General features: G+C 43.4%; 1 protein-coding gene across 1 annotated transcript in view; it reads right to left on the bottom strand.

Moving 5' to 3' along the window:
* The window catches only part of LOC142290318 (uncharacterized), an 89342-nt gene that overhangs the window by 38993 nt on the left and 24597 nt on the right, over window positions 1-25752 (bottom strand). The window contains exons 2-4 of the mRNA XM_075334278.1: window positions 23941-24126; window positions 22826-22913; window positions 15865-16040 (exon numbers count right to left, since the gene is read on the bottom strand). Coding sequence (XP_075190393.1) covers window positions 15865-16040; window positions 22826-22913; window positions 23941-24126 — 450 coding nt within the window. The remainder of the gene's footprint in view (window positions 1-15864; window positions 16041-22825; window positions 22914-23940; window positions 24127-25752) is intronic.

The raw sequence follows: 25752 nt of genomic DNA, 5'->3' as shown, positions 1-25752 counted from the left end.
AAGTTCATGGGTGTCAAAAAAACTAAAACTTATGGAACGTGGGAGGTGACACGGAGAAACCTTTATTGAATCTTGAGGCTTTCTGAATATTTACCCTGAACACCAGATATCCAAAGGGTTTGAACCACAGAGTTAATTTAATGTGTGCGCATTACCAGGCATGTTACCATTTGTGTTTCCTGGAGTATATCTTGTGGGATGTATTCATGCCTTGAACAGCCATTTGAAGGTGAATGTGTCTGTGTTGAATGTCAGCATGTTACATAATTGGAAGACCAGGTAATGGATCTAAATATGCACCTTGCAAACCTGGAGATGAGTTTAGAGCTCACTGAGCAAAATCTTGAATCCTGAGAATACAGAAATTGCATTTCAGGAGTATAAAGATCTCAATAGGAAATGTAAAAAGAAATCAAGATAGCAAAATCTGCTACTGAAACACAAATTGCCAATGACATAAAAATAAATCCCCAAAATATTTATAAATACATCAATGTAAGAAAGAAAACAAAAGACTAAATTGGCCCCTTAATAGATAATTACTTGATCGCTATAGAGGACAAAGGAAAGACTGAGATATTAAACAGGTACTTTTCATCCATGATCACCAAGTAACTGACTGTTCCAGGGATCATTCAACAAAGCAAAAATCAAATTTCACCACTTGATATAACTAATTTAACACAAGAAGTACGCTTGCATCTGAGTAAATTAAACATTGACAAATCCCTCTGGCCAGATGGCATTCATCAACAGATATTGAAGGAATTGAGCTCAGTAATTGACAGTCCACTTTATCTCATCTTCTTAGATTCTCTTGTGAAAGGGTTGGTGCCTCAGAATTGGAGGATAGCTGTCGTGGTACCAATATTTAAGAAAGGTAAAAAGGTGGATCCAGGACAAGTGCGAAGTTCTTTTATGGCATTTTAAGAGATGACAAGCAAAAATACATTGCATAGAATAATAAAATAACTGATAGTGAGCATGGATTCCTAAAAAGATAAATTGTGTCTAACCAACATGTTGGATTTCTTTGTGAAGGTAAGTGGAACTATGGATATTGATAATGTGATTTATCTGGGCTTTGCAAAAACATTTTGATGCTGTACCACATAACAGCCTTATAATGAAGTTCCAGAAGCAGGAACTAGGGGAAACTATATGTAGATGGGTTAAGAATTGCAGGAAACAAAGAGTTGTCGTAAATGGTACATTCTCTAAATGGGCAATAGTCAGCAGTGGGGTACTGCAGGGATCTGTGCTGGGACCGATTCTTTTTAATCTCTTTATCAATAACCTTGTGGATGGGATTTAAAGTAAACTGTCAGTCTTTGCTGAAAACACCAAAGTACAAGTATAGGCACAGGAGAAAAGGCGTGGACAATTTGTGCTATAAAAAGTTAAACTTTATTAGAAAATATAAAAAATGCAGAACTATATGCATACATATAACATTGTGCATGTGAAATACATAATTGTGGGTCCTGAAGTGTGCACGTGCCTGCAGCGGGACTTTCTCTTCTCTCCTACAGTGTCTGATACATGCTGGTGTGCATGTCTGGGAGTCAGGGTGATGCATCCCTGCTACCTGACATGAACGCTGGATACTGATGCCGTGACAATGTTGAGCGACTTCCCGCAGTCAGCAGAGCGAGCACCATACAAGTCAGCCTCATTGGATAATCCGGGACATGTGACCTCAGTCGCATATTGAAAAGGTCCTGCTATTTTCATTTGATCACTTCCCCTTCACAAATCAAATCATAATAATATGCAAAACGCTCATTGGGGCTTGTCTCTTTGGTCCCCCTCCTGCCTTACTTTTACAGAAGCATATAGGTAACTCTTGATAACATGTCCCAAATCATGCTTCTTTGCATTAGCACTATGCTGGACTTGTTTTGGTTTTTTTTATTGTCAGCTGTATTTTCTTATAGTTACGAGGGAGACTCTTTGATACACCTGAGTTATATAAGACAACTGAAATGACTGTGTGTGGGGCACGTGTATACTTTTCATACTGCAATGGATTGTTCCCCTCTCCTACCTATCCTACTAGCTTTCGTTGTATTTCATGTGTTTATCAATTACAGTGCGCAATCACACCATTGTCTGATTTTGTGTTGCACATGCACATTGTTATATGTATGCATTTGGTTCTGCATTTTAAATATTTTGTAATAAAGTTTAACTTTTTATAGTATGAATAGTCCACACCTTTTCCCCTGTGCCTATTAATATTCATGTGGAAATGTGCTTCTCTTTTTGCCATATTATGCTATCTTTTTTGTTCTTCTTTGACAAGCACTTATCAATTGAATAACGATGGATTTTGAATATTCAATACCAAACTATGTAGGATATTAAAAATTGACCTTGAAAGTACAAAATTGCAAAACTATTTGGATAAGATGTCTGAATGGTCAAACACTTGGCAAATGAAAATTAATGTTGATAAATGTAGAGTAATGCACCTAGGACAAAGTAATCCTATTTCTGCATATACATTAAATGAAAGTAAACTCGGGACTACAGAACAGGAGAAGGACTTAGGTATTCTGGTTACAAGTAAGATGAACAACAGTACTCAATGTCAAGCAGCAGCTGCAAAAGCAAACAAGATTTTATGGTGTATAAAAAAAAGAGATTAGATCGCATGATCCCATCCCAATGTATAGTTACCCCTCTACTGATCCCTTGTAAGGCCACATCTAGAATATGCAATCCAGTTTTGGGTTCCATATTTTAAAAAGGACATTCAGAAGTTAGAGTCAGTTCAAAGACGGGTAACTAGATTATTACAAGTAATGGAAGGTCTCCCATATGATGAGAGGTTGGAAAAGTTGGGATTGCTTAGCTTAGAAAAAAAGACGTCTCAGAGGAGATCTCATTTATATGTATAAATACACAGGGCCGTATTTACCATTAGGCACCCGTGGTCCCGTGCCTGGGGTGGCAGGATGCGGGGGGCGGCACCTTCTAGCAGTAAAAAAAAAAATAATTTTTTTTTTGTTTTTTTACATATCCATTAAATCCGCTGTATTTTCGGAGGGGGGACAGGCGCACCTCCATTTATTTGTATCCGCATCAATTAAGACGCAAATGCAGACAAACTGCGGCGGCCGGGCACAGAGAGCTGATTGACCCCAGAACTGCCGGCGCCTGCACTTCCGGGGTCACAGGCGCGCCAATCAGCTCCTTCCTCTGTGTTGCGTCCAATGCTGTGTAGATTTCACATGCAGAGCTCACAGCAGGACGCCGCAGAGGACGCCGCGATGGAAGCCGGTGTCAGAAGAGGATACTCACGTGAGCCAGGAAGATGACAGCGGGCCCTGGAGCAGGTAAGTGCTCGCAGAGCTGAAGATTCATAAGGAGCGTGGGGGTGTCTCTAATGCAGACTGGAGATCTGCGCATGTGGTGGGGGGAGAGAGGCTGATATTGGGGGAGACTTGGGGGAAGAGAAGCTGATACTGGGGGAGGCTGGGAGGAGAGAGTCTGATGCTGGGGGAGGCTGATGCTGGGAGGGGGGAGGCTGATGCTGGGGGAGGCTTATGCTGGGGGAGGCTGGGAGGATGGAGGCTGAGGTTGATGCTGGGGGAGGCTGGGAGGAGAGAGGCTGATGCTGGGGGAGGCTGGGAGGAGGGAGGCTGATGCTGGAGGAGGCTGGGAGGAGGGAGGCTGATGCTGGGGGAGGCTGATGCTGGGGGAGGCCAGGAGGGGGGGAGGCTGATGCTGGGGGAGGCCGAGAGGAGGGAGGCTGATGCTGAGGGAGGCTGATGCTGGGGGAGGCTGGGAGGAAAGAGGCTGATGCTGGGGGAGGCTAGGACGAGGGAGGATGATGCTGGGGGAGGCTGGGAGGGGGGAGGCTGATGCTGGGAGAGGCTGACGCTGGGGGAGGCTGGGAGGAGGGAGGCTGAGGTTGATGCTGGGGGAGGCTGATGCTGGAGGAGGCTGGGAGGAGGAAGGCTGATGCTGGGGGAGGCCAGGAGGGGGGGAGGCTGATGCTGGGGGAGGCCGGGAGGAGGGAGGCTGATGCTGAGGGAGGCTGATGCTGGGGGAGGCTGGGAGGAAAGAGGCTGATGCTGGAGGAGTATGGGATGAGGGAGGCTGATGCTGGGGGAGGCTGGGAGGAGGGAGGCTGATGCTGGGGGAGGCTGGGAGGAGGGAGGCTGATGCTGAGGGAGGCTGATGCTGGGGGAGGCTGGGGGGAGAGAGGCTGATGCTGGGAGGAGAGAGGCTGATGCTGGGGGAGGCTGGGAAGAGAGAGGCTGGGAGGAGAGAGGCTGATGCTGGGGGAGGCTGGGAGGAGAAAGGCCGATGCTGGGGGAGGCTGGGAGGAAAGAGTCTGATGCTGGGGGAGGCTGGGAGGAGAGAGGCTGATGCTGGGGGAGGCTGGGAGGAGGGAGGCTGATGCTAAGGAAGGCTGAAGCTGGGGAGGCTGGGAGGAGAGAGGCTGATGCTGGGGGAGGCTGGGAGGAGAGAGGCTGATGCTGAGGGAGGCTGGGAGGAAAGAGGCTGATGCTGGAAGAGGCTGGGAGGAGAGAGGCTGATGCTGGGGGAGGCTGGGAGGAGGGAGGCTGATGCTGAGGGAGGCTGATGCTGGGGGAGGCTGGGAGGAGAGAGGCTGATGCTGGGAGAGGCTGGGAGGAGAGAGGCTGATGCTGGGGGAGGCTGGGAGGAGGGAGGCTGATGCTGGGAGGAAAGAGGCTGATGCTGGGGGAGGCTGATGCTGGGGGAGGCTGGGAAGAGGGAGGCTGATGCTGGGGGAGGCTGGGAGGAGGGAGGCTGATGCTGGGGGAGGCTGGGAGGAGGGAGGCTGATGCTGAGGGAGGCTGATGCTGGGGGAGGCTGGGAGGAGAGAGGCTGATGCTTGGGGAGGCTGGAAGGAGAGAGGCTGATGCTGGGGGAGGCTGGGAGGAGAGAGTCTGATGCTGGGGGAGGCTGGGAGGAAAGAGGCTGATGCTGGGGGAGGCTGGGAGGAGAGAGGCTGATGCTGGAGGAGGCTGGGAGGAGGGAGGCTAATGCTAAGGAAGGCTGATGCTGGGGGAGGCTGGGAGGAGAGAGGCTGATGCTGGGGAAGGCTGATGCTGGGAGAGGCTGGGAGGAGAGAGGCTGATACTGGGGGAGGCTGGGAGGAGAGAGGCTGATGCTGGGGGAGGCTGGGAGGAAAGAGGCTGATGCTGGGGGAGGCTGGGAGGAGAGAGGCTGATGCTGGGGGAGGCTGGGAGGAGGGAGGCTGATGCTGAGGGAGGCTGATGCTGGAGGAGGCTGGGAGGAGAGAGGCTGATGCTGGGAGAGGCTGGGAGGAGAGAGGCTGATGCTGGGGGAGGCTGGGAGGAAAGAGGCTGATGCTGAGGGAGGCTGATGCTGGGAGAGGCTGATGCTGCGGGAGGCTCGGAGGAGAGAGGCTGATGCTGAGGGAGGCTGATGCTGGGGGAGGCTGGGAGGAGAGAGGCTGATGCTGGGGGAGGCTAGGAGGGGGGAGGCTGATGCTGGGGGAGGCTGGGAGGAGGGAGGCTGATGCTGAGGGAGGCTGATGCTGGGGGAGGCTGGGAGGAGAGAGGCTGATGCTGTGGGAGGCTGATGCTGGGGGAGGCTGATGCTGGGGGAGGCTGGGAGGAGAGAGGCTGATGCTGGGGGAGGTTGATGCTGAGAGAGGCTGATGCTGAGGGAGGCTGGGAGAAGAGAGGCTGATGCTGGGAGAGGCTGGGAGGGGGGAGGCTGATGCTGGGGGAGGCTGGGAGGAGAGAGGCTGAGGCTGGGAGAAGAGAGGCTGATGCTGGGGGCAGAGAGGCTGATGCTGGGGGCAGAGAGGCTGATGCTGGGGGAAGCTGGGGGAGAGAGGCTGATGCTGGGGGAAGCTGGGGGAGAGAGGCTGATGCTGGGGAAAGCTGGGGGAGAGAGGCTCTAACTGGGGGAGGCTGGGGGGAGAGAGGCTGATGCTGGGGGACGCTGGGGGGAGAGAGGTTGATGCTGGGGGGGCTGGGGAAGAGAGGCTGATGCTGGGGGAGAGGCTGCTGCTGAAGGCGGGGGAGAGAGGCTGCTGCTGGGGGAATGGGAGATAGGGGCCAATGCTAGAGACAGAGGACAAGGGTTGAGGGATAGTGCAATGACAAAATCGATGGGGGGAGTGTAAGGACTCAGAATGAGAGGGGGGTAGCATTGGGAGCTCATTATGGAGAAGGGGCAGAATGTGTGGGCTCAGTATGGAGTGGAGCAATGTAGGGGAGTCAATATCAAGAGTGGGGTAGTGTGTGTGTGTGTGCGGGGTTGTCTCAGCATAAGCGTTAGTGTGGTGGTCTTAGTATGATGAATGGGGCAGCATGGAGGTGTCATTATGGAAAAGAGGAAGGCAGCATTAGGAGCTCATGGAGAGGGGCAGCATGCATGGGACATTGTGAGGAAGGGGCAGCATGCATGGGACATTGTGAGGAGGGGGCAGCATGCATGGGACATTGTGAGGAGGGGGCATGCATGGGACACTGTGAGGAGGGGGCAGCATGTATGGGACATTGTGAGGAGGGGGAAGCATGCATGGGACATTGTGACGGGAGGGTAGCATGCATGGGACGTTGTGAGGAGGGGGCAGCATGCATGGGACACTGTGAGGAGGGGGCAGCATGCATGGGACACTGTGAGGAGGGGGCAGCATGCATGGGACATTGTGAGGAGGGGGCAGCATGCATGGGACATTGTGAGGAGGGGGCAGCATGCATGGGACATTGTGAGGAGGGAGCAGCATGCATGGGACATTGTGAGGAGGGGGCAGCATGCATGGGACATTGTGAGAAGGGAGCAGCATGCATGGGACATTGTGAGGAGGGAGCAGCATGCATGGGACATTGTGAGGAGGGGGCAGCATGCATGGGACATTGTGAGGAGGGGGCAGCATGCATGGGACATTGTGAGGAGGGAGCAGCATGCATGGGACACTGTGAGGAGGGAGCAGCATGCATGGGATATTGTGAGGAGGTGGCAGCATGCATGAGACATTGTGAGGAGGGAGCAGCATACATGGGACATTGTGAGGAGGGGGCAGCATGCATGGGACATTGTGAGGAGGGGGCAGCATGTATGGGACATTGTGAGGAGGGGGCAGCATACATGGGACATTGTGAGGAGGGAGCAGCATGCATGGGACACTGTGAGGAGGGGGCAGCATGCATGGGACATTGTGAGGAGGGGGCAGCATGCATGGGACATTGTGAGGAGGGAGCAGCATGCATGGGACACTGAGGAGGGGTAAGCATGCATGGGACATTGTGAGGAGGGGGCAGCATGCATGAGACATTGTGAGGAGGGAGCAGCATACATGAAACATTATGAGGAGGGGGCAGCATGCATGGGACATTGGGAGGAGGGGGCAGCATGCATAGGACATTGGGAGGAGGGGGCAGCATGCATGGGACATTGTGAGGAGGGGGCAGCATGCATGGGACATTGTGAGGAGGGAGCAGCATGCATGGGACATTGTGAGGAGGGGGCAGTATGCATGGGACATTGTGAGGAGGGGGCAGCATGCATGGGACATTGTGAGGAGGGGGCAGCATGCATGGGACATTGTGAGGAGGGGGCAGCATGCATGGGACATTGTGAGAGGAGGGCAGCATGCATGGGACACTGTGAGGAGGGGGCAGCATGCATGGGACATTGTGAGGAGGGGGCAACATGATGTGAGGTCAATGTGCAGATCATATTTCATAATTGAGGAAGGTGTGGTGAGTATAATTTATAAGGGAGGGCAGTGTGTAGTTTATTAGGGGCAGTGTGACAGTCACAGTATATAAGTGGGGACGGTGTGGTGGGAATATTATATACTCATGCTATGTTTTGATGTGCCCGTGGTGATCCACATTGGGGGGGGTTAGTGCCCTTCGTTTCTCATTGATACTTTTTCAAGTGTTTTACAGAGTAGATCTGCCTTAAACAGATGTCGTGTGCGAAAACTCATAGTGTTACGTTGTCACTAAGAGGCGCAACCACTTAAAGTGCCTAGGGCAGCACGAAGGCAAAATACAGCCCTGTAAATACATGCGTGGTCAATATAAAGGACTGGCACATGACTTATTCCTTCCAAAGACCATACTATGGACCAGGGGGCACTTCACTGCGAATGGAAGAAAGCTATTTTGGGAACTAAATAGGAAAGGGTTTTTGACAGAGCAGTCAGACTGTCAAATGTCTTATCACAAGGGGTAGTAATGTCAGACACTGACCACTTTTAAAAAAGGGCTGGATGATTTCCTCAGTACACATAATATTGTCAGTTCTAGATGATTTAGTGACAAAAAATCTATAGTTGGTGGAGGAAGGTTGAACTTGATGGACAGTTATTTCAACTTATGTACCTATGTAACATACAGGATGAAAAATCTACATGTATAACAAAATGTCTTAACGCTTATTAATGAAATTCTCTGTCATTATAAATACTGAAACCACAATATATTTTCATTGTAATATGATTTAGTGATGTACAATATTTAATAATTCTATATTTTTTGTTATGGTATTCGCTTTATACTTGTGTGATATGCAGGATCTTTATCAATCTTATGTATACTCCTAAATTATATGTACAACTTTGCTGTAGAACCTTAGAATAATGGTCATTGAGGCAGCTGATCAAACTATTCTTTCTTCTTTTACTTGAGCAGTACATGTATGCACATGTTTACATGTCTATGTATTCTTTATTAATTTAAACAATATACCTAAATGACCGTTTTTGTAGTTTATATTTAGTCTCTCCTTTTTAAATGCATTGTTTGTTGTATATAATTTAAAGTACTTTTTGTATATATTTAAATTTTATCTTTGGTTATGCCCTAAGTGGAAGGGTACACTATGAGCATATACAGTAGATATATATATATATATATATATATATATATATATATATATACACAGTACAGACCAAAAGTTTGGACACACCTCATTCAAAGAGTTTTCTTTATGTTCATGACTGAAAATTGTAGATTCACATCGAAGGCATCAAAACTATGACTTACCACATGTGGAATGAAATACTTAACAAAAAATTGTGTAACAACTGAAAATATGTCTTATATTCTAGGTTCTTCAAAGTAGCCACCTTTTGCTTTGATTACTGCTTTGCACATTCTTGGCATTCTCTTGATGAGCTTCAAGAGGTAGTCACCGGAAATGGTTTTCACTTCACAGGTGTGCCCTGTCAGGTTTAATAAGTGGGATTTATTGCCTTATAAATGGGGTTGGGACCATCAGTTGTGTTGTACAGAAGTCTGGTGGATACACAGCTAATAGTCCTACTAAATAGACTAGAATTTGTATTATGGCAAGAAAAAAGCAGCTAAGTAAAAAAAAACGAGTGGCCATCATTACTTTAAGAAATGAAGGTCGGTCAGTCCAAAAAATTGGGAAAACTTTGAAAGTGTCCCCAAGTACAGTGGCAAAAACCATCAAATGCTACAAAGAAACTGGCTCACATGAGGACCGCCCCAGGAAAGGAAGACCAAGAGTCACCATTGCTGCGGATGATAAGTTTATCCGAGTCACCAGCCTTAGAAATCACAGGTTAACATCAAATTTGAGACCAGGTCAATGCCACACAAAGTTCTAGCAGCAGACACATCTCTAGAACAACTGTTAAGAGGAGACTTTGTGCAGCAGGTTTTCATGGTAAAATAGCTCCTAGGAAACCACTGCTAAGGACAGGCAACAAGCAGAAGAGACTTGTTTGGGGTAAAGAACACAAAGAATGGACATTAGACCAGTGGAAATCTGTGCTTTGGTCTGATGAGTCCAAATTTGAGATCTTTGGATCCAACCACGGTGTCTTGGTGCGACGCAGAAAAGGTGAACGGATGGACTCTACATGCCTGATTCCCATCGTGAAGCATGGAGGAGGAGGTGTGATGGTGTGGGTGTGCTTTGCTGGTGACACTGTTGGGGATTTATTCAAAATTGAAGGCATGCTGAACAAGCATGGTTACTACAGCATCTTGCAGCGGCATGCTATTCCATCCGGTTTGCGTTTAGTTGGATCATCATTTTGGTTTTCAACAGGACAATGACCCAAAACACATCTCCAGGCTGTGTAAGGGCTATTTGACTAAGAAGGAGAGTGATGGGGTGCTTCACCAGATGACCTGGCCTCCACAGTCACCAGACCTGAACCCAATCGAGATGGTTTGGGGTGAGCTTTACCGCAGAGTGAAGGCAAAAGGGCCAACAAGTGCTTAGCATCTCTGGGAACTTCTTCAAGACTGTTGGAAGACTATTTCCAGTGACTACCTCTTGAAGCTCATCAAGAGAATACCAAGAGTGTGCAAAGCAGTAATCAAAGCAATAGGTGGCTACTTTGAAGAACCTAGAATATAAGACATATTTTCAGTTGTTTCACACTTTTTTGTTAAGTATTTCATTCCACATGTGTTAATTCATAGTTTTGATGCCTTCAATGTGAATCTACAATTTTCAGAGTCATGAAAATAAAGAAAACTCTTTGAATGAGAAGGTGTGTCCAACCTTTTGGTCTGTACTGTATATAATTCCAATGTCATTTCCATAAAACTATGACTAAGAAAGGTTGTTGTTGAAATGTGCAGGTTTTAACTGGATTTATCTGTTCTACTGTTACTGATTGTGGCATGTCATATGGACTTTTATTCTATCTTTTCTTTGAAGTCAGATTTCGTGCTACTGCGAACTGTGAGCAGCCCACATTGCCTAAACATGCTACCATGGCCTGCAGCATCTGCGGACTTTCTCATTAAGCACATCTGAGAATCATTGGTCAACAACTGCAAAGGGAGCTGCCAGCAGTGGATCTTGATGATTTACATGCCCAAGTGTATTCAGCATGGCAGAACATTTCTCAGACATTAAAGAAGTACTCCCATCAAAGTTTCTATCCTTGTCTTCTCTTTTCTCTACTCTAGGTAGAAACAGGAAGTCACTAGATGTTGTGAAAATTTTATTTCCATTTTCTCATCATTTGAAAGTTACGGGAGCATGCCCATCTATCCCTCCATAACGTCTCAACTTTTCCTTATTGCTATTAAAATTTAATTGTGGAGAAATGTTTCTTTTTGTTATTCATCTTTAGATTTGAAGACATTATGGCTAAAAGAATTGTTTCTTATTAAATATGCTATTCAATGGCTGTTTTCCAGTCTTCTAAAATATCATGTAATGGTTATGGGACTTTAAAAATAGGATATGCAGCATTTAGAATTATTGAGTCATTTACCTTAGGGTTTCCAACCTCCTACCCATTAACTAAAATACTGCGGTAGATATATTGTTTCATGAGTAGCACATCTACTATTAATCAATAGGAGTACAGAATTTTCTGTAGCTGGCTACTTACATTGTTTGGTCAGAAATCTTGCATATTGCAAAATCATTTTAGCACAATATTAAAATATGCAATAAAAGGTTATACGGTTTAGGCCATTATGACTGCTGTGCTTTTAGAATTCATCAGCTTTTTAGTTTATTATTATTCAAAATGGAATTTAAAAAAAAATATTAAACTTACATTTGAGAAATATAACTGATGGATTTTTTAAAATGTTACTGCAATTATAATGCTATCAATAATATTCTAAAATAAAGTAGAAGCTAATGTTGAAATAATCGGACTGCAGAAAGTAAAGTTAAAGCTAATTAACAAAGGCCACAATATATCATGTACAACAGTACAAGAAAAGAACAATCATTAATACGAACATTTCGTCCCCATGGAGAATCACATTGTGATGTTTTGTGCCAGCATAAATGATCTGATCACTTAGTGAATGTGCATTTTTAACATCCGTCAACTGATCAGCACCATGTTTATATGGGCTGATGATAGGGAACAAGCAATTTTGTAAACGCTTGTTCAACAATTATTGGCCCATGTAAAAGCCTTTAGGCTTTATCTTTGAATATTATTGTCTACATTGTGAGTATAACAAAATGTAATACAGCTTTAATGGAAATTATGCTTTTTGCCATTTTCATTTATATTTTGCTGTTCAAAATTTTGCCATTTTATTATTAGGGACAATAAACAAAGCACAGAAACACAGAAGTTAAAAATCTAGCAATTACTTCCTTTATATGCTATTTAGCTTTGATAGTATTTTGTTCCGTGTGTCTGTTCGTACTGAGTAATAAATGAATAAATCCTTTTATCTGTAGAAAGAGTTTAGCCACTCCTCCTACCCCCTTCATTCTCATAATAGTGTGCCAGCTTCTACAACAGGGGTGGGGAACCTTTGTTCTTATATGTAATAATCAGCTTACCGTGTGTGCACCCACTCCTTTTAGTGTATTCCCTGGAGCATGGACAGGCACTGCCACGACCCATAAAATCCCCCCCAAAAAAAACTAGGGCCAGGGCCACGCGTTTCAGGTGAAAAAGATATTTTTCACTTGAAACGCGTAGCGCTGGCCCTGCTATCTGTCTTGCCTGCACGCTGAAATAAATCTGAAGTCTTTGTGACCTGAAGAGCTTGATTCTACTGTTTTTTTTTAACCTTTGTTCTACCAAGGGCCATTTGGATATTTATAACATCATTCACAGACCATACAAAAATGATCAACTTGAATATTACCCTGCTATATTTGGGCAAACAATTAACTCGCCCCTCTAGAGTGCAATCGAATCTTTGCAATTATTACTTTTGTAAAGAACTCGCAGCAATAAGTTGTTCAGAAAGCGTTTGCATAGTACCTGTATGTCTCCTTAAAGTAGGAAATTCATCACTGCTCATGTAGTGTTTATACACATCAAGTAGCTGGAGGTGTGATGTATACATCCCATAGGAGACATCAAAACTTCTGTATACATTACATAGAACACACTGAGACTACTGAAGATACATCATATATCAAACACCAAGACTGCTATGTAAACATCACATAGGAGTCACTGAGACTTGTGATAATACATCATATAGGAGACACTGGGACTGGTGCAAATACATCTCATAGGAAACACTGGTGCAACAGACAATTGACAGTTAGGATTCTAGGATTAGCCTATAGGGGAGGAGCCAGTGCTGAGGGAGAGAAACGGTTGCTGTGGGAGCATCAATTAGGGCTCAGCCAGTCACAGAAACAGACCTCATGTCTGAGGGGCAGCAGAGCTACATGCTATGAGTGAACTGTAACAAGAGAGGAGACCAAGAGGCATGAAAGCTAGATTCTGAGCAGATAAAAGAGCCATGTACAATACAGTGACTGGAGTCGATTCTGAATCCACTGAGTAAGTGAATGACTGAGAGACTGGTCCCTAGGGAAGACGCTCAGAAGTATGGCCCTTAATGGCTTATAGCTCAAGAAGGGACGGGCCTAGAAGAAACAGTGAGCGAGTCGAATAGATAGCTCTTGGTGGCAGATCCAGAAGTGTCAGGAGGCGATAAGCCTGGTCCAGCCATATTGGAGAGGAATATGACGCAAATCCGCAGAGAGAACGGAACGACTCTAATGGACTGTGATGTCAGGTGGAGCTGGGTGGTGGGGAATTGCTCAGGCTTATGTGGAAGTGTAAGGACATATGAGACTGAACACGCTGCAGGAATATGTCTAGAGTTAAGGCCCTGTTACATGCAACGACATTGCTAATGAGATGTCGCTAGGGTCACGGAATTCGTGATGCACATCCAGCCTCGTTAGCAACGTCGTTGCGTGTGACACGAGCGACCGCTAACGATCCGAAAAGTGCCCAAAATCGTTGGTTGTTGACACGTCGTTCGTTTCCAAAAAATCGTTCCTCGTTTGATACGCAGGTTGTTCGTCATTCCCGAGGCAGCACACATCGCTACGTGTGACACCCCGAGATAGACGAACAACAGCATTCCTGCATCCTCCAGCAACGAGGTGGGAGTGACGTTCATGAGGCTGCTCTCTGCCCCTCTGCTTCTATTGATGGCCTGCTGTGTGACGTCGCTGTGATGCCGCACGAACCGCCCCCTTAAAAAAGAGTTTGTTCGGCGGCCACAGCAACGTCGTTAGGAAGGTAAGCTGGTGTGACGCGTACCGGCGATATTGTTCGCCACGGGCAGCGATTTGCCCGTGACGCACAAACGACGGGGGCGGGTGCTTTTGCTAGCGATGTCGCTGCGTGTAAAGCAGCCTTTACTCTTTAATGCATATGAAACGTCCAAGAAGCAATGTGCCCACTTTTGTGTGTGTATAGTGTTATCATCAGCCATCTGTTCAGTAAAGACTTTGTATTTATAAAGAAGTTGTGATTTCCTCTTTGGAACTGTGTACCATCTGGTCCTGGCCGGCCAAAGCCATCGGTAACATACGGCCTGCAAAGGTGTATCGCTACTGTAGTGCACCACACACCCAGTCAGGACCCCCATTTTTATGTAGCGTGTCGGGGTCTGGCTTCAGTAGGTTAGACATCAGCGTCCCTTTTGGTTACCAATGATGTGACGGCACGGTCATGTATTCCCCATAAAAAAACTCTTTTTGCTTTATCAGTCTATCTAACCAAGTGCAAAATATATCCTGATATTTTTAACAACTTTATTTGTCTGCGGTTTCCTTTTTGCTAACACATTTTTTTATGTTTAATGGTGTTTTCTATTTGCAGACTTTGGGATGTCCTATGGGTGATAAATGCTCACCTGCCCTAGCTAATCTATATATGTCATGGTGGGAGCAGCATTATTTGTATTCTCAGTTAAATCCTGTCTGTGAATATATTAGATGGTATGGTTGCTATTTGGATGATGTGATATTATTTTTGAGCAGCACGTTCCTGACATCACCTTTTTTTCTCAATTATAAATAACAATGATATGAATTTACATTTTATATCAGAAACTAAGTCCACCCCCTTTCTGGATATTCTCCTTACAGCTGAAATCTCTTCTTCCTAGATTACCACCAGCTATACAGAATTCCCATCTTCAGTAAGGCCTTGTTACATGTGAGTAGTTGTCATGCACACCATGTCATTAAAAACCTCCCACTGGGGGAATTTATTCGGGCTAGACGAGCATGTTCCAAAGACACACATTTTGTTGTGGAATGTACAAATTTTATATCAATAATATATATATATATAGAGAAAAGAAACGGGTTTAACGCTGCGCTAAAAACCACAGATGCTGTAGATTAAAAAGATTTCCTTTTTATTTTCACAGTTCTATGCGTTTCAGAGACATCTCCGTCTCCTTCCTCAGGAAAAAGAAACAACAGCGACCACCAATCGGAGGTAAGGGGGCGGGAAAGGGAACGCTAGCACGCCTACGGGCTAGGTTCTAAGTCGCTAACGATGTTGTTGTAATTGTGTCAAACACACCGATGCATGCTGCGCAGCGGGAAAAAAAGGACCAAAAAAATGGTCCTGAAAGATTTGTAGCGATCAGCGACCTCACAGCGCGGGCCAGGTCGCTGATGCGTGTCACACACTGCAATGTCGCTGGGGAGGTCACAAAACCGGTGACGTTACAGCGATATCGCTAGCGATGTTGCAGTGTGTAAAGGGGCCTTTAGGATAAAAGCCAAACCAGAATTGCAATTTGCAGACGTGGTGTTTTGAGGTATTGCATTTCATTCAAGTCCTGTTCCTCTCTGAAGAGACAATTTGCATTATTAATTCCAGAGAAGCATTGCAAGATCTCATACTGGCAGGCCAGACCTCTCTACAAGGAGAAACCTTACCACACCTTTTATCTAAAATTTGTGCAAAAATGTTACACAATGTATAATAGTAAACATTTTCAACATAAAACTGATTTGAATACAATATGGCTGTAAAAAATTTAAAAATAATTGCATTCCTGTCTTCTCTACATTTTAAACCGCGTCCCAACTTTTTTGGAATTGGTGTTGTATATAAAGTACTGGCATATATGCTGCATATTACTGTACCTTCTGTGTAAGGACCTTTATTTCTTCTTGTGACTCTTCAAGGTTATGTGTATATTCTACTTTCAGCTTTGCAAAGTCCTTCCTTTGCTGGGAAAGTTCTTCATCTGCTTTTCCTAGCTCCAAAATAGCACTTTCATTAGCTTCTTGGAGGTCATTAATCTGATTTTTAAGGTTCGCTGTGAGAAAATATAAAAAGTCACATAATGTAATACATTCTTTGTAAAATAATGTGGACATATGGTAACAAGATATGTTTGCTTTAGCTTTGACACTTTTTAACAATTTGTATGGTCATTACTAAGCAGTGCTTTATAAAGTATCCCTGACCTTACTTTCGAGAAGCAGGTTTAATGCTGAGCCAGGGTACAGTAATGGCCTGACCAACTGAATTTTCGTGAAAATAAAAAGAATCCGACATTACATAACATCATAATATAAAGGTCTTCCTGGGGCAGTGACTGGACCCATGAGCCTAAGCATTATTATTTTCTATAAGGACTGTTTTATGTAATAGTAAATATTCTATAAAATCAGTGTGAAACACTGGACTCAGAGATTAATCTTTTTGACACTTTTACCCATTCTCCCTCCCATGATTGATAAATCTCTCCCTTTATAAGTAGATATTATAATATCTGTCAGTTGACGATAGGAGAATAGGGATATGCAAAGCTGCTAGTCAGATTCTTCCTTCTATTCTTTTTCTCATATATCCCTTGCTTCTCTAGCCAACACTGCAATGCGACCGTTGCAGTCAGTCATTAGCTGGAACAGTCAATTGCTGGTAAAAGCCATAATTGCTATAGCATGGTAAATTGACTGGCATTTGTTCCATAACCATGCAGTGATCTGATTACTAAGTTATAATATACCACCATGTTTGAGAACATGTGGAAGATGAGTTTTCAGGTCCTTTCACTTGTGTTGTTGCTGTGTAGTGGCCATAGCTGCTGTGGCGGTGTGCCTATTGGGTGGAGTGGCTTGCAGCCGTCGAGGCTTTTGTTTTGCAGCATGGGTGCTGTAGGGCACTGTGCGCTTACCCTGCTGGTGCACTGGCACTTTGGCTCATGGCGCCACATTTTTAAGGTTGGGAATTAGGGACCTACTGAAATGTAGACTGTAACATTGTAGTAGGTTTCATACAGTCTGATCAGGATATTAAACTAAGAACCTCATGTTCAGCTTTGTAAATTTCGCCTGGTGATGACAGATCAATGTATGATTTTTGGATATGTGGTCCATGTCTTTCTCTACAGTTAAAGTATATAATAATATACCACCATACTGAAATATAGCAGTTTATTGGTGGTGGTGCACCATCACATTATGGATGTCAGGTCTGAGCATTCCTACATGAACAGTGTCCTGGAAAGTGGATTGGTCATCGTGAGCCAGTTGAATGGCCACCAAGTTCTCCCGATCTGACCCCCTTAGACTTTTATCTCTGGGTTCATCTGAAGGCAATTGTCTGTGCTGTGAAGATACAAGATGTGCAACATCTGAAACAACGGATACTTAAAGCCTGTGCTAGAATTTCTTCTGCAGTGTTGCCATCATTGGGTCAAGAGTGGGAGAAGACAATGGTCAGCAATTTCAACACATTTTATAAGTGGTCATAAAATTGTTAATAACTAATGAAAGAAAACAGTTACGTTAAAACCAAGCACACCATTGTTTTTCTTGTAAAATTTTCAATAAGTTTGATGTGTTACATGCCCCTCTTCCCACTGGAAAAAATAAAGTCTGATCCAAAATGGCCGACTTCAAAATGGCCACCATCTTGAAACGTTTCCCCCCTCCCATATACTAATGAGCCACAAACAGGAAGTTGATATTGCCAACCATTCCCATTTTATTTAGGTGTATCCATATAAATGGCCCACCCTGTAGTTAGGACAGATACAGATCCTGAGCCCCTATAATCTCCATGGCACAATAGTACAGCCCTTACTGTTATGGCACAGGGCAGGAAGGGTTGTACAATGTGAAGGTATGTGTGATTTCTTCATAAACCTATTTCCCTAATGTCTAATGGTATATAAAGTACATTAACTCAGGTAGACCAAGGAATCCCAGGAATTATTGGCATCCAACTCACCTTGAAGCAAAATTTAAAAGACTTGTCTGATCCAAAAAGTGAAAAAAGGCAATAATGTAATTTAACAAAAACTGTCACACAGCTCTTCACACATTGTTACATTCTGACAGAATAAGGCTGTGTGCGCACGTTGCATTTTTTCATGCGTTTCCGCAGCGTTTTCAACTGCAGCGTTTTAATGCAAAAATGCATGCATTTTGATTTTCAGGGAAAAGTCTATGGGAAATAGGGATTTCTTGTGCGCACAATGCTTTTAAAAATGCTGTGTTTTAGATGCAGAAAATTTGTCAAAATCTCTGCATTTAAAGAAGCAGCATGTCAATTGCCATTTTGGCAGCGTTTTTGCTGACATTAGAGTCAATGTGAAGTTTCAAAATGCATCATAAATCAAAATCCCAGCGTTTTACATGCTTTTTCGATGCAGAAAGCATGCTTTTTTGACAAAATAAACGCATGCGTTTTTGACTATATGTTAAGGGCATGATATGTCCCTTTACACACACACACAGTCCGACAATTAAATTAATGAAAATCAATAAATTAATGTTATTTTAAACATAAATAAAAGATCTCAGTTATCATTTGCATAAAATTAGCTATTTTGTGTATGTTTTTAATCATTATATTTGTTATCATTTTTTTCCTTTTTTTTCATAGTGTTTGAATGTTTAAACTTTATTTAGTAGTGTATTTGTATTCAAAACGCATCTGACTTTAAGCAATGAAAAAGCATGTAAAACGCGGTCAAAATGCAAGCGTATTTTTAGCGTTTTTGTGGTCAAAATCAAATTTGGCAAAGACAATTTCTGCCAGACGATGCGTTTACAACTGCAAGTAACTCAACGCAACGTGTGCACACAGCCTGTCTTTTTTTTCTCTGTCCTTACTAATACCCAGAACTGGAATACATAAGCTAGGCTGGTTTTACAAGATGCAGCTCATGGTGCATTTTTTCCCCCCTCAAAATCACTACCTCACTGGTGGCGGTGATAAATGAAAGGGCTGAGGAGGTGAATGGTCAGTTGAGTATTACATTGTTTTTTAAACCCATTCAAGCCGTTTTTTTGTTTTTTTCTTTCACTTCTTCCAAGAAGGCATGACTTTTTTATCTTTCTGTCAATATAGCAGAATGAATGCTTCTAATATTGTTTTTTTGAATTTTTTTTCATTATGCTGTTTATTGATTGGATTAATTTATTTTCTATTTTGATTAATCAGACATTTTTGACCGCAGGGATACCAAATATGTGTATTTTATTTTCAATGGGGCAAAACGGGAAATGATTTGAATTGTTTTGGGGTTTTTTTAGATTTTGTTTGCTTTTTACTGTATTTACTAGTCTCCTTAGGGGACTTGAAGCTGTGATCATCTGATCGCTTGTGCAATACAAGTAGTGCATCAGTTCTGCGCTGTATAGAAAAAATCATGGTCTCTCATGAACGCCGGCCCACAGCTGGCATTCACAGGAAGATCGCAATGTCATACACAGAGGTCACCAAATGAACTCCGGCTGTCATGACAACCCATTGGTATGCCGATGGGAGCAGGAAATAACGCGCCTACCTTCTGGCGCATGTTAAATCCTGCTGACAGAGATTGACAGTGAGATTTAACTGGTTAAGAGCCTCAGGCAGATCTCCGATATACCTGCAGCTGTTAGAGGCACATGTTGGCTAATTAAATCAGCTGTCACGTGCAGGGAAAGATGCGGGCTCAGTGTGAGAGCCAGTATCATAATTCCAGTGCATCTTAGACACAATAGGTTATTTTTGCTGCACTATAGATTCCAGCTATGCTGAGCTGTTGGTGTGCTGATTGACAGCTCAGTTGCCCAATCTTGTACAGAAGCATGTTGAGCTGTAGATGTTTTCAGTGACAGCTTAGCCATCCAAATCTGAGACTGGGAGGTTCTGGGTTTTCCAGGTGTGCCCTGTTTGGTTTTATTGCCCAGCTATTTAGCTGAGCAGTCAGTCCCAGAACACTGCCAGTCTAAAGGCCCCGTCACACGCAGTGACGTATCTAACGATATATCGCCGGGGTCACGGATTCCGTGACGCACATCCGGCATCGTTAGCGACGTCATTGCGTGTGACAGCAAGGAACGAACGTTAATGATAGAAAATACTCACCTTATCGTCCATCGTTGACACATCGTTCCTTTTTAAAAAATGGTTGATTGTTGTGCCCGCAGGTTGTTTGTCGTTCCCGAGACAGCACACATCACTACGTGTGACACCTCGGGAACGACGAACTGCAGCTTACCTGTGGCCGCCGGCAATGCGGAAGGAAGGAGGTGGGCGGGATGTTTCATCCTGCTCATCTCCGCCCCTCCGCTTCTATTGGGCGACCGCTTAGTGACGCCGCTGTGACGCTAAACATACCTGGCCCTTAGAAAGGAGGCGGTTTGCCGGCAATAGCGACGTCACTAGGCAGGTAAGTATGTGTGGTGGCTCCAAATGATTTTGTGAGCCACGGGCAGCGATTTGCCCTTGATGCACAAACGACGGGGGCAGGTGCTTTCACCAGCGATATCGCTAGTGATATCGCTGCGTGTAAAAAACCCTTTAGCCTTATGCTCAGTTCTGCTAGTTGGCTTCTTGTATCTGTTCTTTGGGAATTGATATTTGCTCCCTGACCATTGACTTTGTTCTTCCATCCTTTTGCCGTGCCCCATTGCTCTGATCCACTACCCTCCAAGTATTCTGACTCCGGACCATGACCTGACAACACCTCTGCTTATCCCCTTAATCTTTACGTGCTCTCCTGGTACCTGACCCTGGAATGTTTGATTATTCTGCCTTTCAACTTGCCTGTGTAGTAACTAGTGTTACAATTTCATATTGTATTTGTGTTATTTTACTTGTTTTTAACTTTTTTTTTAACATAGCGCCATTAATTCCACAGCGCTTTACAGACATCATCACTGTTCCCTTTGTGACTCACATGAACTGCATGTGCCATATGCTTTGTATAAGATACCTTATATAACAAAGGCTGAGAAGTGGTGTACTTTATATGACGTCTGTCAGCACCATAATAAACAAATGGTAAAGTAAATGAATGACATGAAAAAGTACATAGTTAGCAAAGAACCACCCAGCAATACAGTTTACTCATCTACATCCATAATATAATAGATTATAGCGATGGGTTCATTTAAATAGAGCTTAATTATTAAAGCATGCAAAAACAAGTTATCTTCCGCTTATGTTACTTACAGATTTCTATATTGCTGGTGACAGTTTGATGAATGCAGATGTACATTCAAAATATATTAGTGCTCTATAACACATCATTTGGAAAAGCTCAAATGTTCTGGCTGATAAATTGTTCCTTTCAGATTTAACCTCGCGTGGCCTCCTAATAGCAGAACTAATTGCAAAATAAAGCAATCTATGGTTTTATTAAGGAACAAATGTACTTTGTTCTGTCGCAGCTCACTTACTATTAGGAACAGCAAATTGTTTTACAAACAAAATGTTACACTAGTTCTGCGAGATGTAGTTTATATTGTTGAGAATATTGAATCCATTCCCAGGTATTTCACATTATATGTAAGCGGGATGAATTACACTGTTAGCTTTAAACTGAATGGTAGATTTCTGCTCATGGGGATAATGATATTGACACATTCACTAAGCATCCTAGACATTCTCCTTTACCCCTTTTCATGGTTGGTATACATATAAACTAATGGTTTGACTCAAATAAATGGTGCACAATCCCGTATTCTAAAGGCCCCGTTACACGCAACAACGATATATCGCCGGGGTCACGGATTCCGTGACGCACATCTGGCATCATCAGCGACATCGTTGCATGTGACAGCAAGGAACGACCATTAACCATGGAAAATACTCACCTTACCGTCCATCATTGACACGTCGTTCCTTTTCAAAAAATCGTTGATTGTTGAGCACGCAGGTTGTTTGTCGTTCCCGAGGCAGCACACATCGCTACGTGTGACACCTTGGGAAGGACGAACTGCAGCTTACCTGCGGCCGGCGGCAATGCGGAAAGAAGGAGGTGGGCGGGATGTTACGTCCCGCTCATCACAGCCCCTCCGCTTCTTTTTGGCGGCCGCTTAGTGACGCCGCTGTGATGCCGCACGAACCGCCCCCTTAGAAAGGAGGCAGTTTGCTGTACACAGCGACGTCGCTAGGCTGGTAAGTCCGTGTGACCACTCCTAACAATATAGTGTGCCACGGGCAGCGATTTACCCGTGACGCACAAATGACGGGGGCGGGTGCTTTCACCAGCGATATCGCTGCATGTAACACCCCCTTTAGTTCTCTTTCTAGGTACTTTTTAAAGCACTAATCCAGTGGGAGGGGTTTTCAGTGCTGGAGTGGCACTTTAAATCTAACCCCCACCCCCCCACCCACCTAACCCCACCCCTCTGTATTATACTCACCTTCCACAACTTCACATTTTACCAACACCGCTCCCCCATTACCACCTTGTGCTCGCATTTTCTGACTGGCTGGACTTCAAAAGTTACATCACAAGCTCCCAATGCAAGTCTAAGAGAGCCAGAACGAGGCTCTCATAGACTTGCAATGAGTTGTGACCTCCGCCTCACTCCATGATACACTGCAGCTGCCAGAAGTTCACAAATAACAGCAGACTCACCAAAGAGTAGCTGGACTAAGAAGAAGATGGCGGCAGGTGAGTATAATATCCAGGGCAGGGTACTTAAATTTTAACCACCACTCCAGTGGTGCAGTAAAAGAAAACCCGCTGGAGTGATGTTTTAAATCTACCAAGGCAGATACGGGAACTATCATGAATACATAATAAATTTACGTCACATTCTCCATTATTGTAGCATAGTATTTTCACAATCTACTGTAGTTACTTACAAATTTCCTTCTGAAGAACCAAGGGGGAGCATGGATCAAATGATAGTAATAAATCTTTTTCCTTTCTTTCTTTGTCAAATGTCATAGCCTAAAAAAACATAGAAGGTGTTATATGTCTAATTAAAGTTGTCATTTCATACAGGTTTTTTTGCAATTATTAAAATGTATTCTTAATTAGGACCTGTGGGTACATATGGCATCAGAAACAGAAACAGCCTTTATAAACTCAATTGTTGACCTTCAGATAATGCTTTTACGGATACACAAAGGGCATTTAGAACTGAAACTCAATGGGAGGTATTGTGGTCATGTGGGGCATCAGTGACTGCCTGGTACTTAATTTGGGGTAAGAGCTTTACTTGGCCCTGAGCATCTTTACCTGACGCTTTGAGAAATGTATGTCTGGAACTCCTGTGTGGAACTGTGGCCATCCTACGAGAGCATTTGTGGCTACGCCCATTTACAGCTCAAAATTTTGTCTTCTCATAGCAGATGTGAATTTACATTTGTGGTACACAGACTGTTGAAGTTGTGCATATGCCCCTTAAAAAATGTGTCAAATCTTAATGTAGCACTATCCAGTGGAAGTCTGGTGTATGAACCGCCTGTCTTATGGTGGGTTTAGAATAGTCGATGGCAGCCGTTAAACGGTCGTTGATTGGCTGAATGTTTGCTTTTCGGCAGTGATTTAATAACCCATTTTGAGAGGCTGACAATACTTCCAATGTGCACAAGAAGATCATATATAAATCACTATAATGTCAATGCTCTCGACAGCACATTGGGATTGAGGATTTTTAAGCAGACTTAAAAATAAGCTTAGAAATAATTTCTCCCACCGAACTAGCGCTTGCTCATTTGTTAAGTAATTGGTAGGCTGTTTACACTGGCTGATAATTGAGAAACAAGTATTCCTAGGAATACAATAATTGTCCAGTATAAATGAACCCTTAACAAATTCCCACTCCTTAGTGTAAATTAATTTGCAAATATCTTGCTTTATTTATGTCCCTGAGTTACACTCTCATAAGAATCAGCATTGAGAGCTCTTTAGAAGATTCTCCTTCAAAAGCGTGTTGAAAACATACAAATATGTCAAGATTAGAATTGTATACCTCTACTTCTCGTTTAAGTCTATCATTGTCAGAAATAAGATATTTCATTTCTTCCAGCAAGTGCAGATTCTCACTTTGCACTTTCCTTATTTCTTTGTTGAGGTCATTTATTTTAAACTCTCGATCCATGAGTATCGATTTCAGGAGTGATACAGAGATTTTCCGAGATCCATTCGATTCTGCAGCCTTGAACCAAAGGAATTTATATTTTAATTAGTATAACGTTATCTATAGAATGGACATAGACACAACATTTTAGAATACGGAAAGAATATGTCTAATAAAAATAAAGTATAAGTATGGTTATACTGAACTAGAACGTTGATCACTTACTTAAGAAAACACAAGCTAATTGATGTTACATATACTGATGTTATCTAGTTATATTATGCTGTATATACACCAATATTATCTTCTAAAACATCAACACATAGTATAATTACATCCAACATAAACAGTCTTTTTGCTAGTAACCTTAAATAACACCTTGAGAGTTTAGTATAAAATAGCAAATAAATAATTAAACTTCCACTTCAGAATGAATTAAAGACATTGGTCACTCCACTCCGTGTCGGACTGTGGCGTCAAGGCCCACCAGCAACAATGACTTTTGGTGCCAAGTGTTCAGCTGAATATATTACATTACCATCATTCACTGGGTACTTTCTTAAATGAATAAGATGTCTATACATAAGCAATCAAGTGTGTTGTGTCAACCACTGCACATAATGGGCCTGCACAGGGGACTACCAGGGGGATTTATCTGTCCCCTTGTGGGCCATTCTGAGCCTAATTCCACTTATGTGCCTGACTAAAAAAAATGTAATGATGTATGGTATATACTATAAATGAAACACCTCCAAATTGCATAAAAAAATGGTCTCCTAGAACATAGAAGATAATTTTTATCATATACTATCCATACCAGCCAATGTTGTCTTAATAAAGGGATAGTCTTCTCAAACACGTGGTTTGTTGGTCAGGTTTTAACTATAAGTGATATGACAAACAAGCAAATCCAAATTGCACCCTGTCACTAGCTTTTCTACTTACCAATATGTCTGTTGCTGTAATGTTTGTAAGCTTCTCTAACAGTAATACTGGTGAATATGTAGCATGTAACCATAGAGCACTAATGTTTGTGCTTGTCACTTTACAGCTCCTGTTTCTCGAGTTTCTGTTTATTTATACTGTAGATATGGCTATACAGCTATATGCTGAGGTTCTCTGACAAAGATATGGTAAAGAGAGCTGATTATACAGTATATACTAGTTTAATCCTACAATGTCCATAATATAGCTGTCTCCATAGAGATCTATAAAAAAAACAGGCACTAATTCCTTAAATGATTCATATACTGAATATCTTTTTATCAACTAAAAGTATTTTTACAAAAACATTGATAAATATTAAACCTAATTATTTCTTATACATTTCTATACAAACACCCTTAGGGTACATGCCCATGATCAGACATACCTCCTGATGAAACCGGCAGTGCGGTGAAACGCGCGTCGAGGTTGGGGCAGGTGCAATCTGAGGCGCTGCATAGGACCTATACTGCTCACTAATGGCTACAGGTAAATTGACTTGCTAATGGGGCAATGTTGTAAATAGGGGATATCAACTTAGGTATATTTAACACCATATTGATTATTGGATACTATGTGCATGCAGTATGTGCTGTCCTCCTAGTCCTTGTGGCTACTAGGGGCACCTCTGTGTGATATACAAGTTATAGTAGCACCCTATTAAAGACTAATATATATGTATACTATGCCCTAAATCTAGCAGTCCCTGTGCCTTTAAGG

Source organism: Anomaloglossus baeobatrachus, chromosome 2 (assembly GCF_048569485.1).
Source record: "Anomaloglossus baeobatrachus isolate aAnoBae1 chromosome 2, aAnoBae1.hap1, whole genome shotgun sequence".
Taxonomy (NCBI): domain Eukaryota; kingdom Metazoa; phylum Chordata; class Amphibia; order Anura; family Aromobatidae; genus Anomaloglossus; species Anomaloglossus baeobatrachus.
The sequence above is the reverse complement of the archived record's forward strand: the minus strand, read 5'-3'. Positions and strand labels throughout refer to the sequence as shown.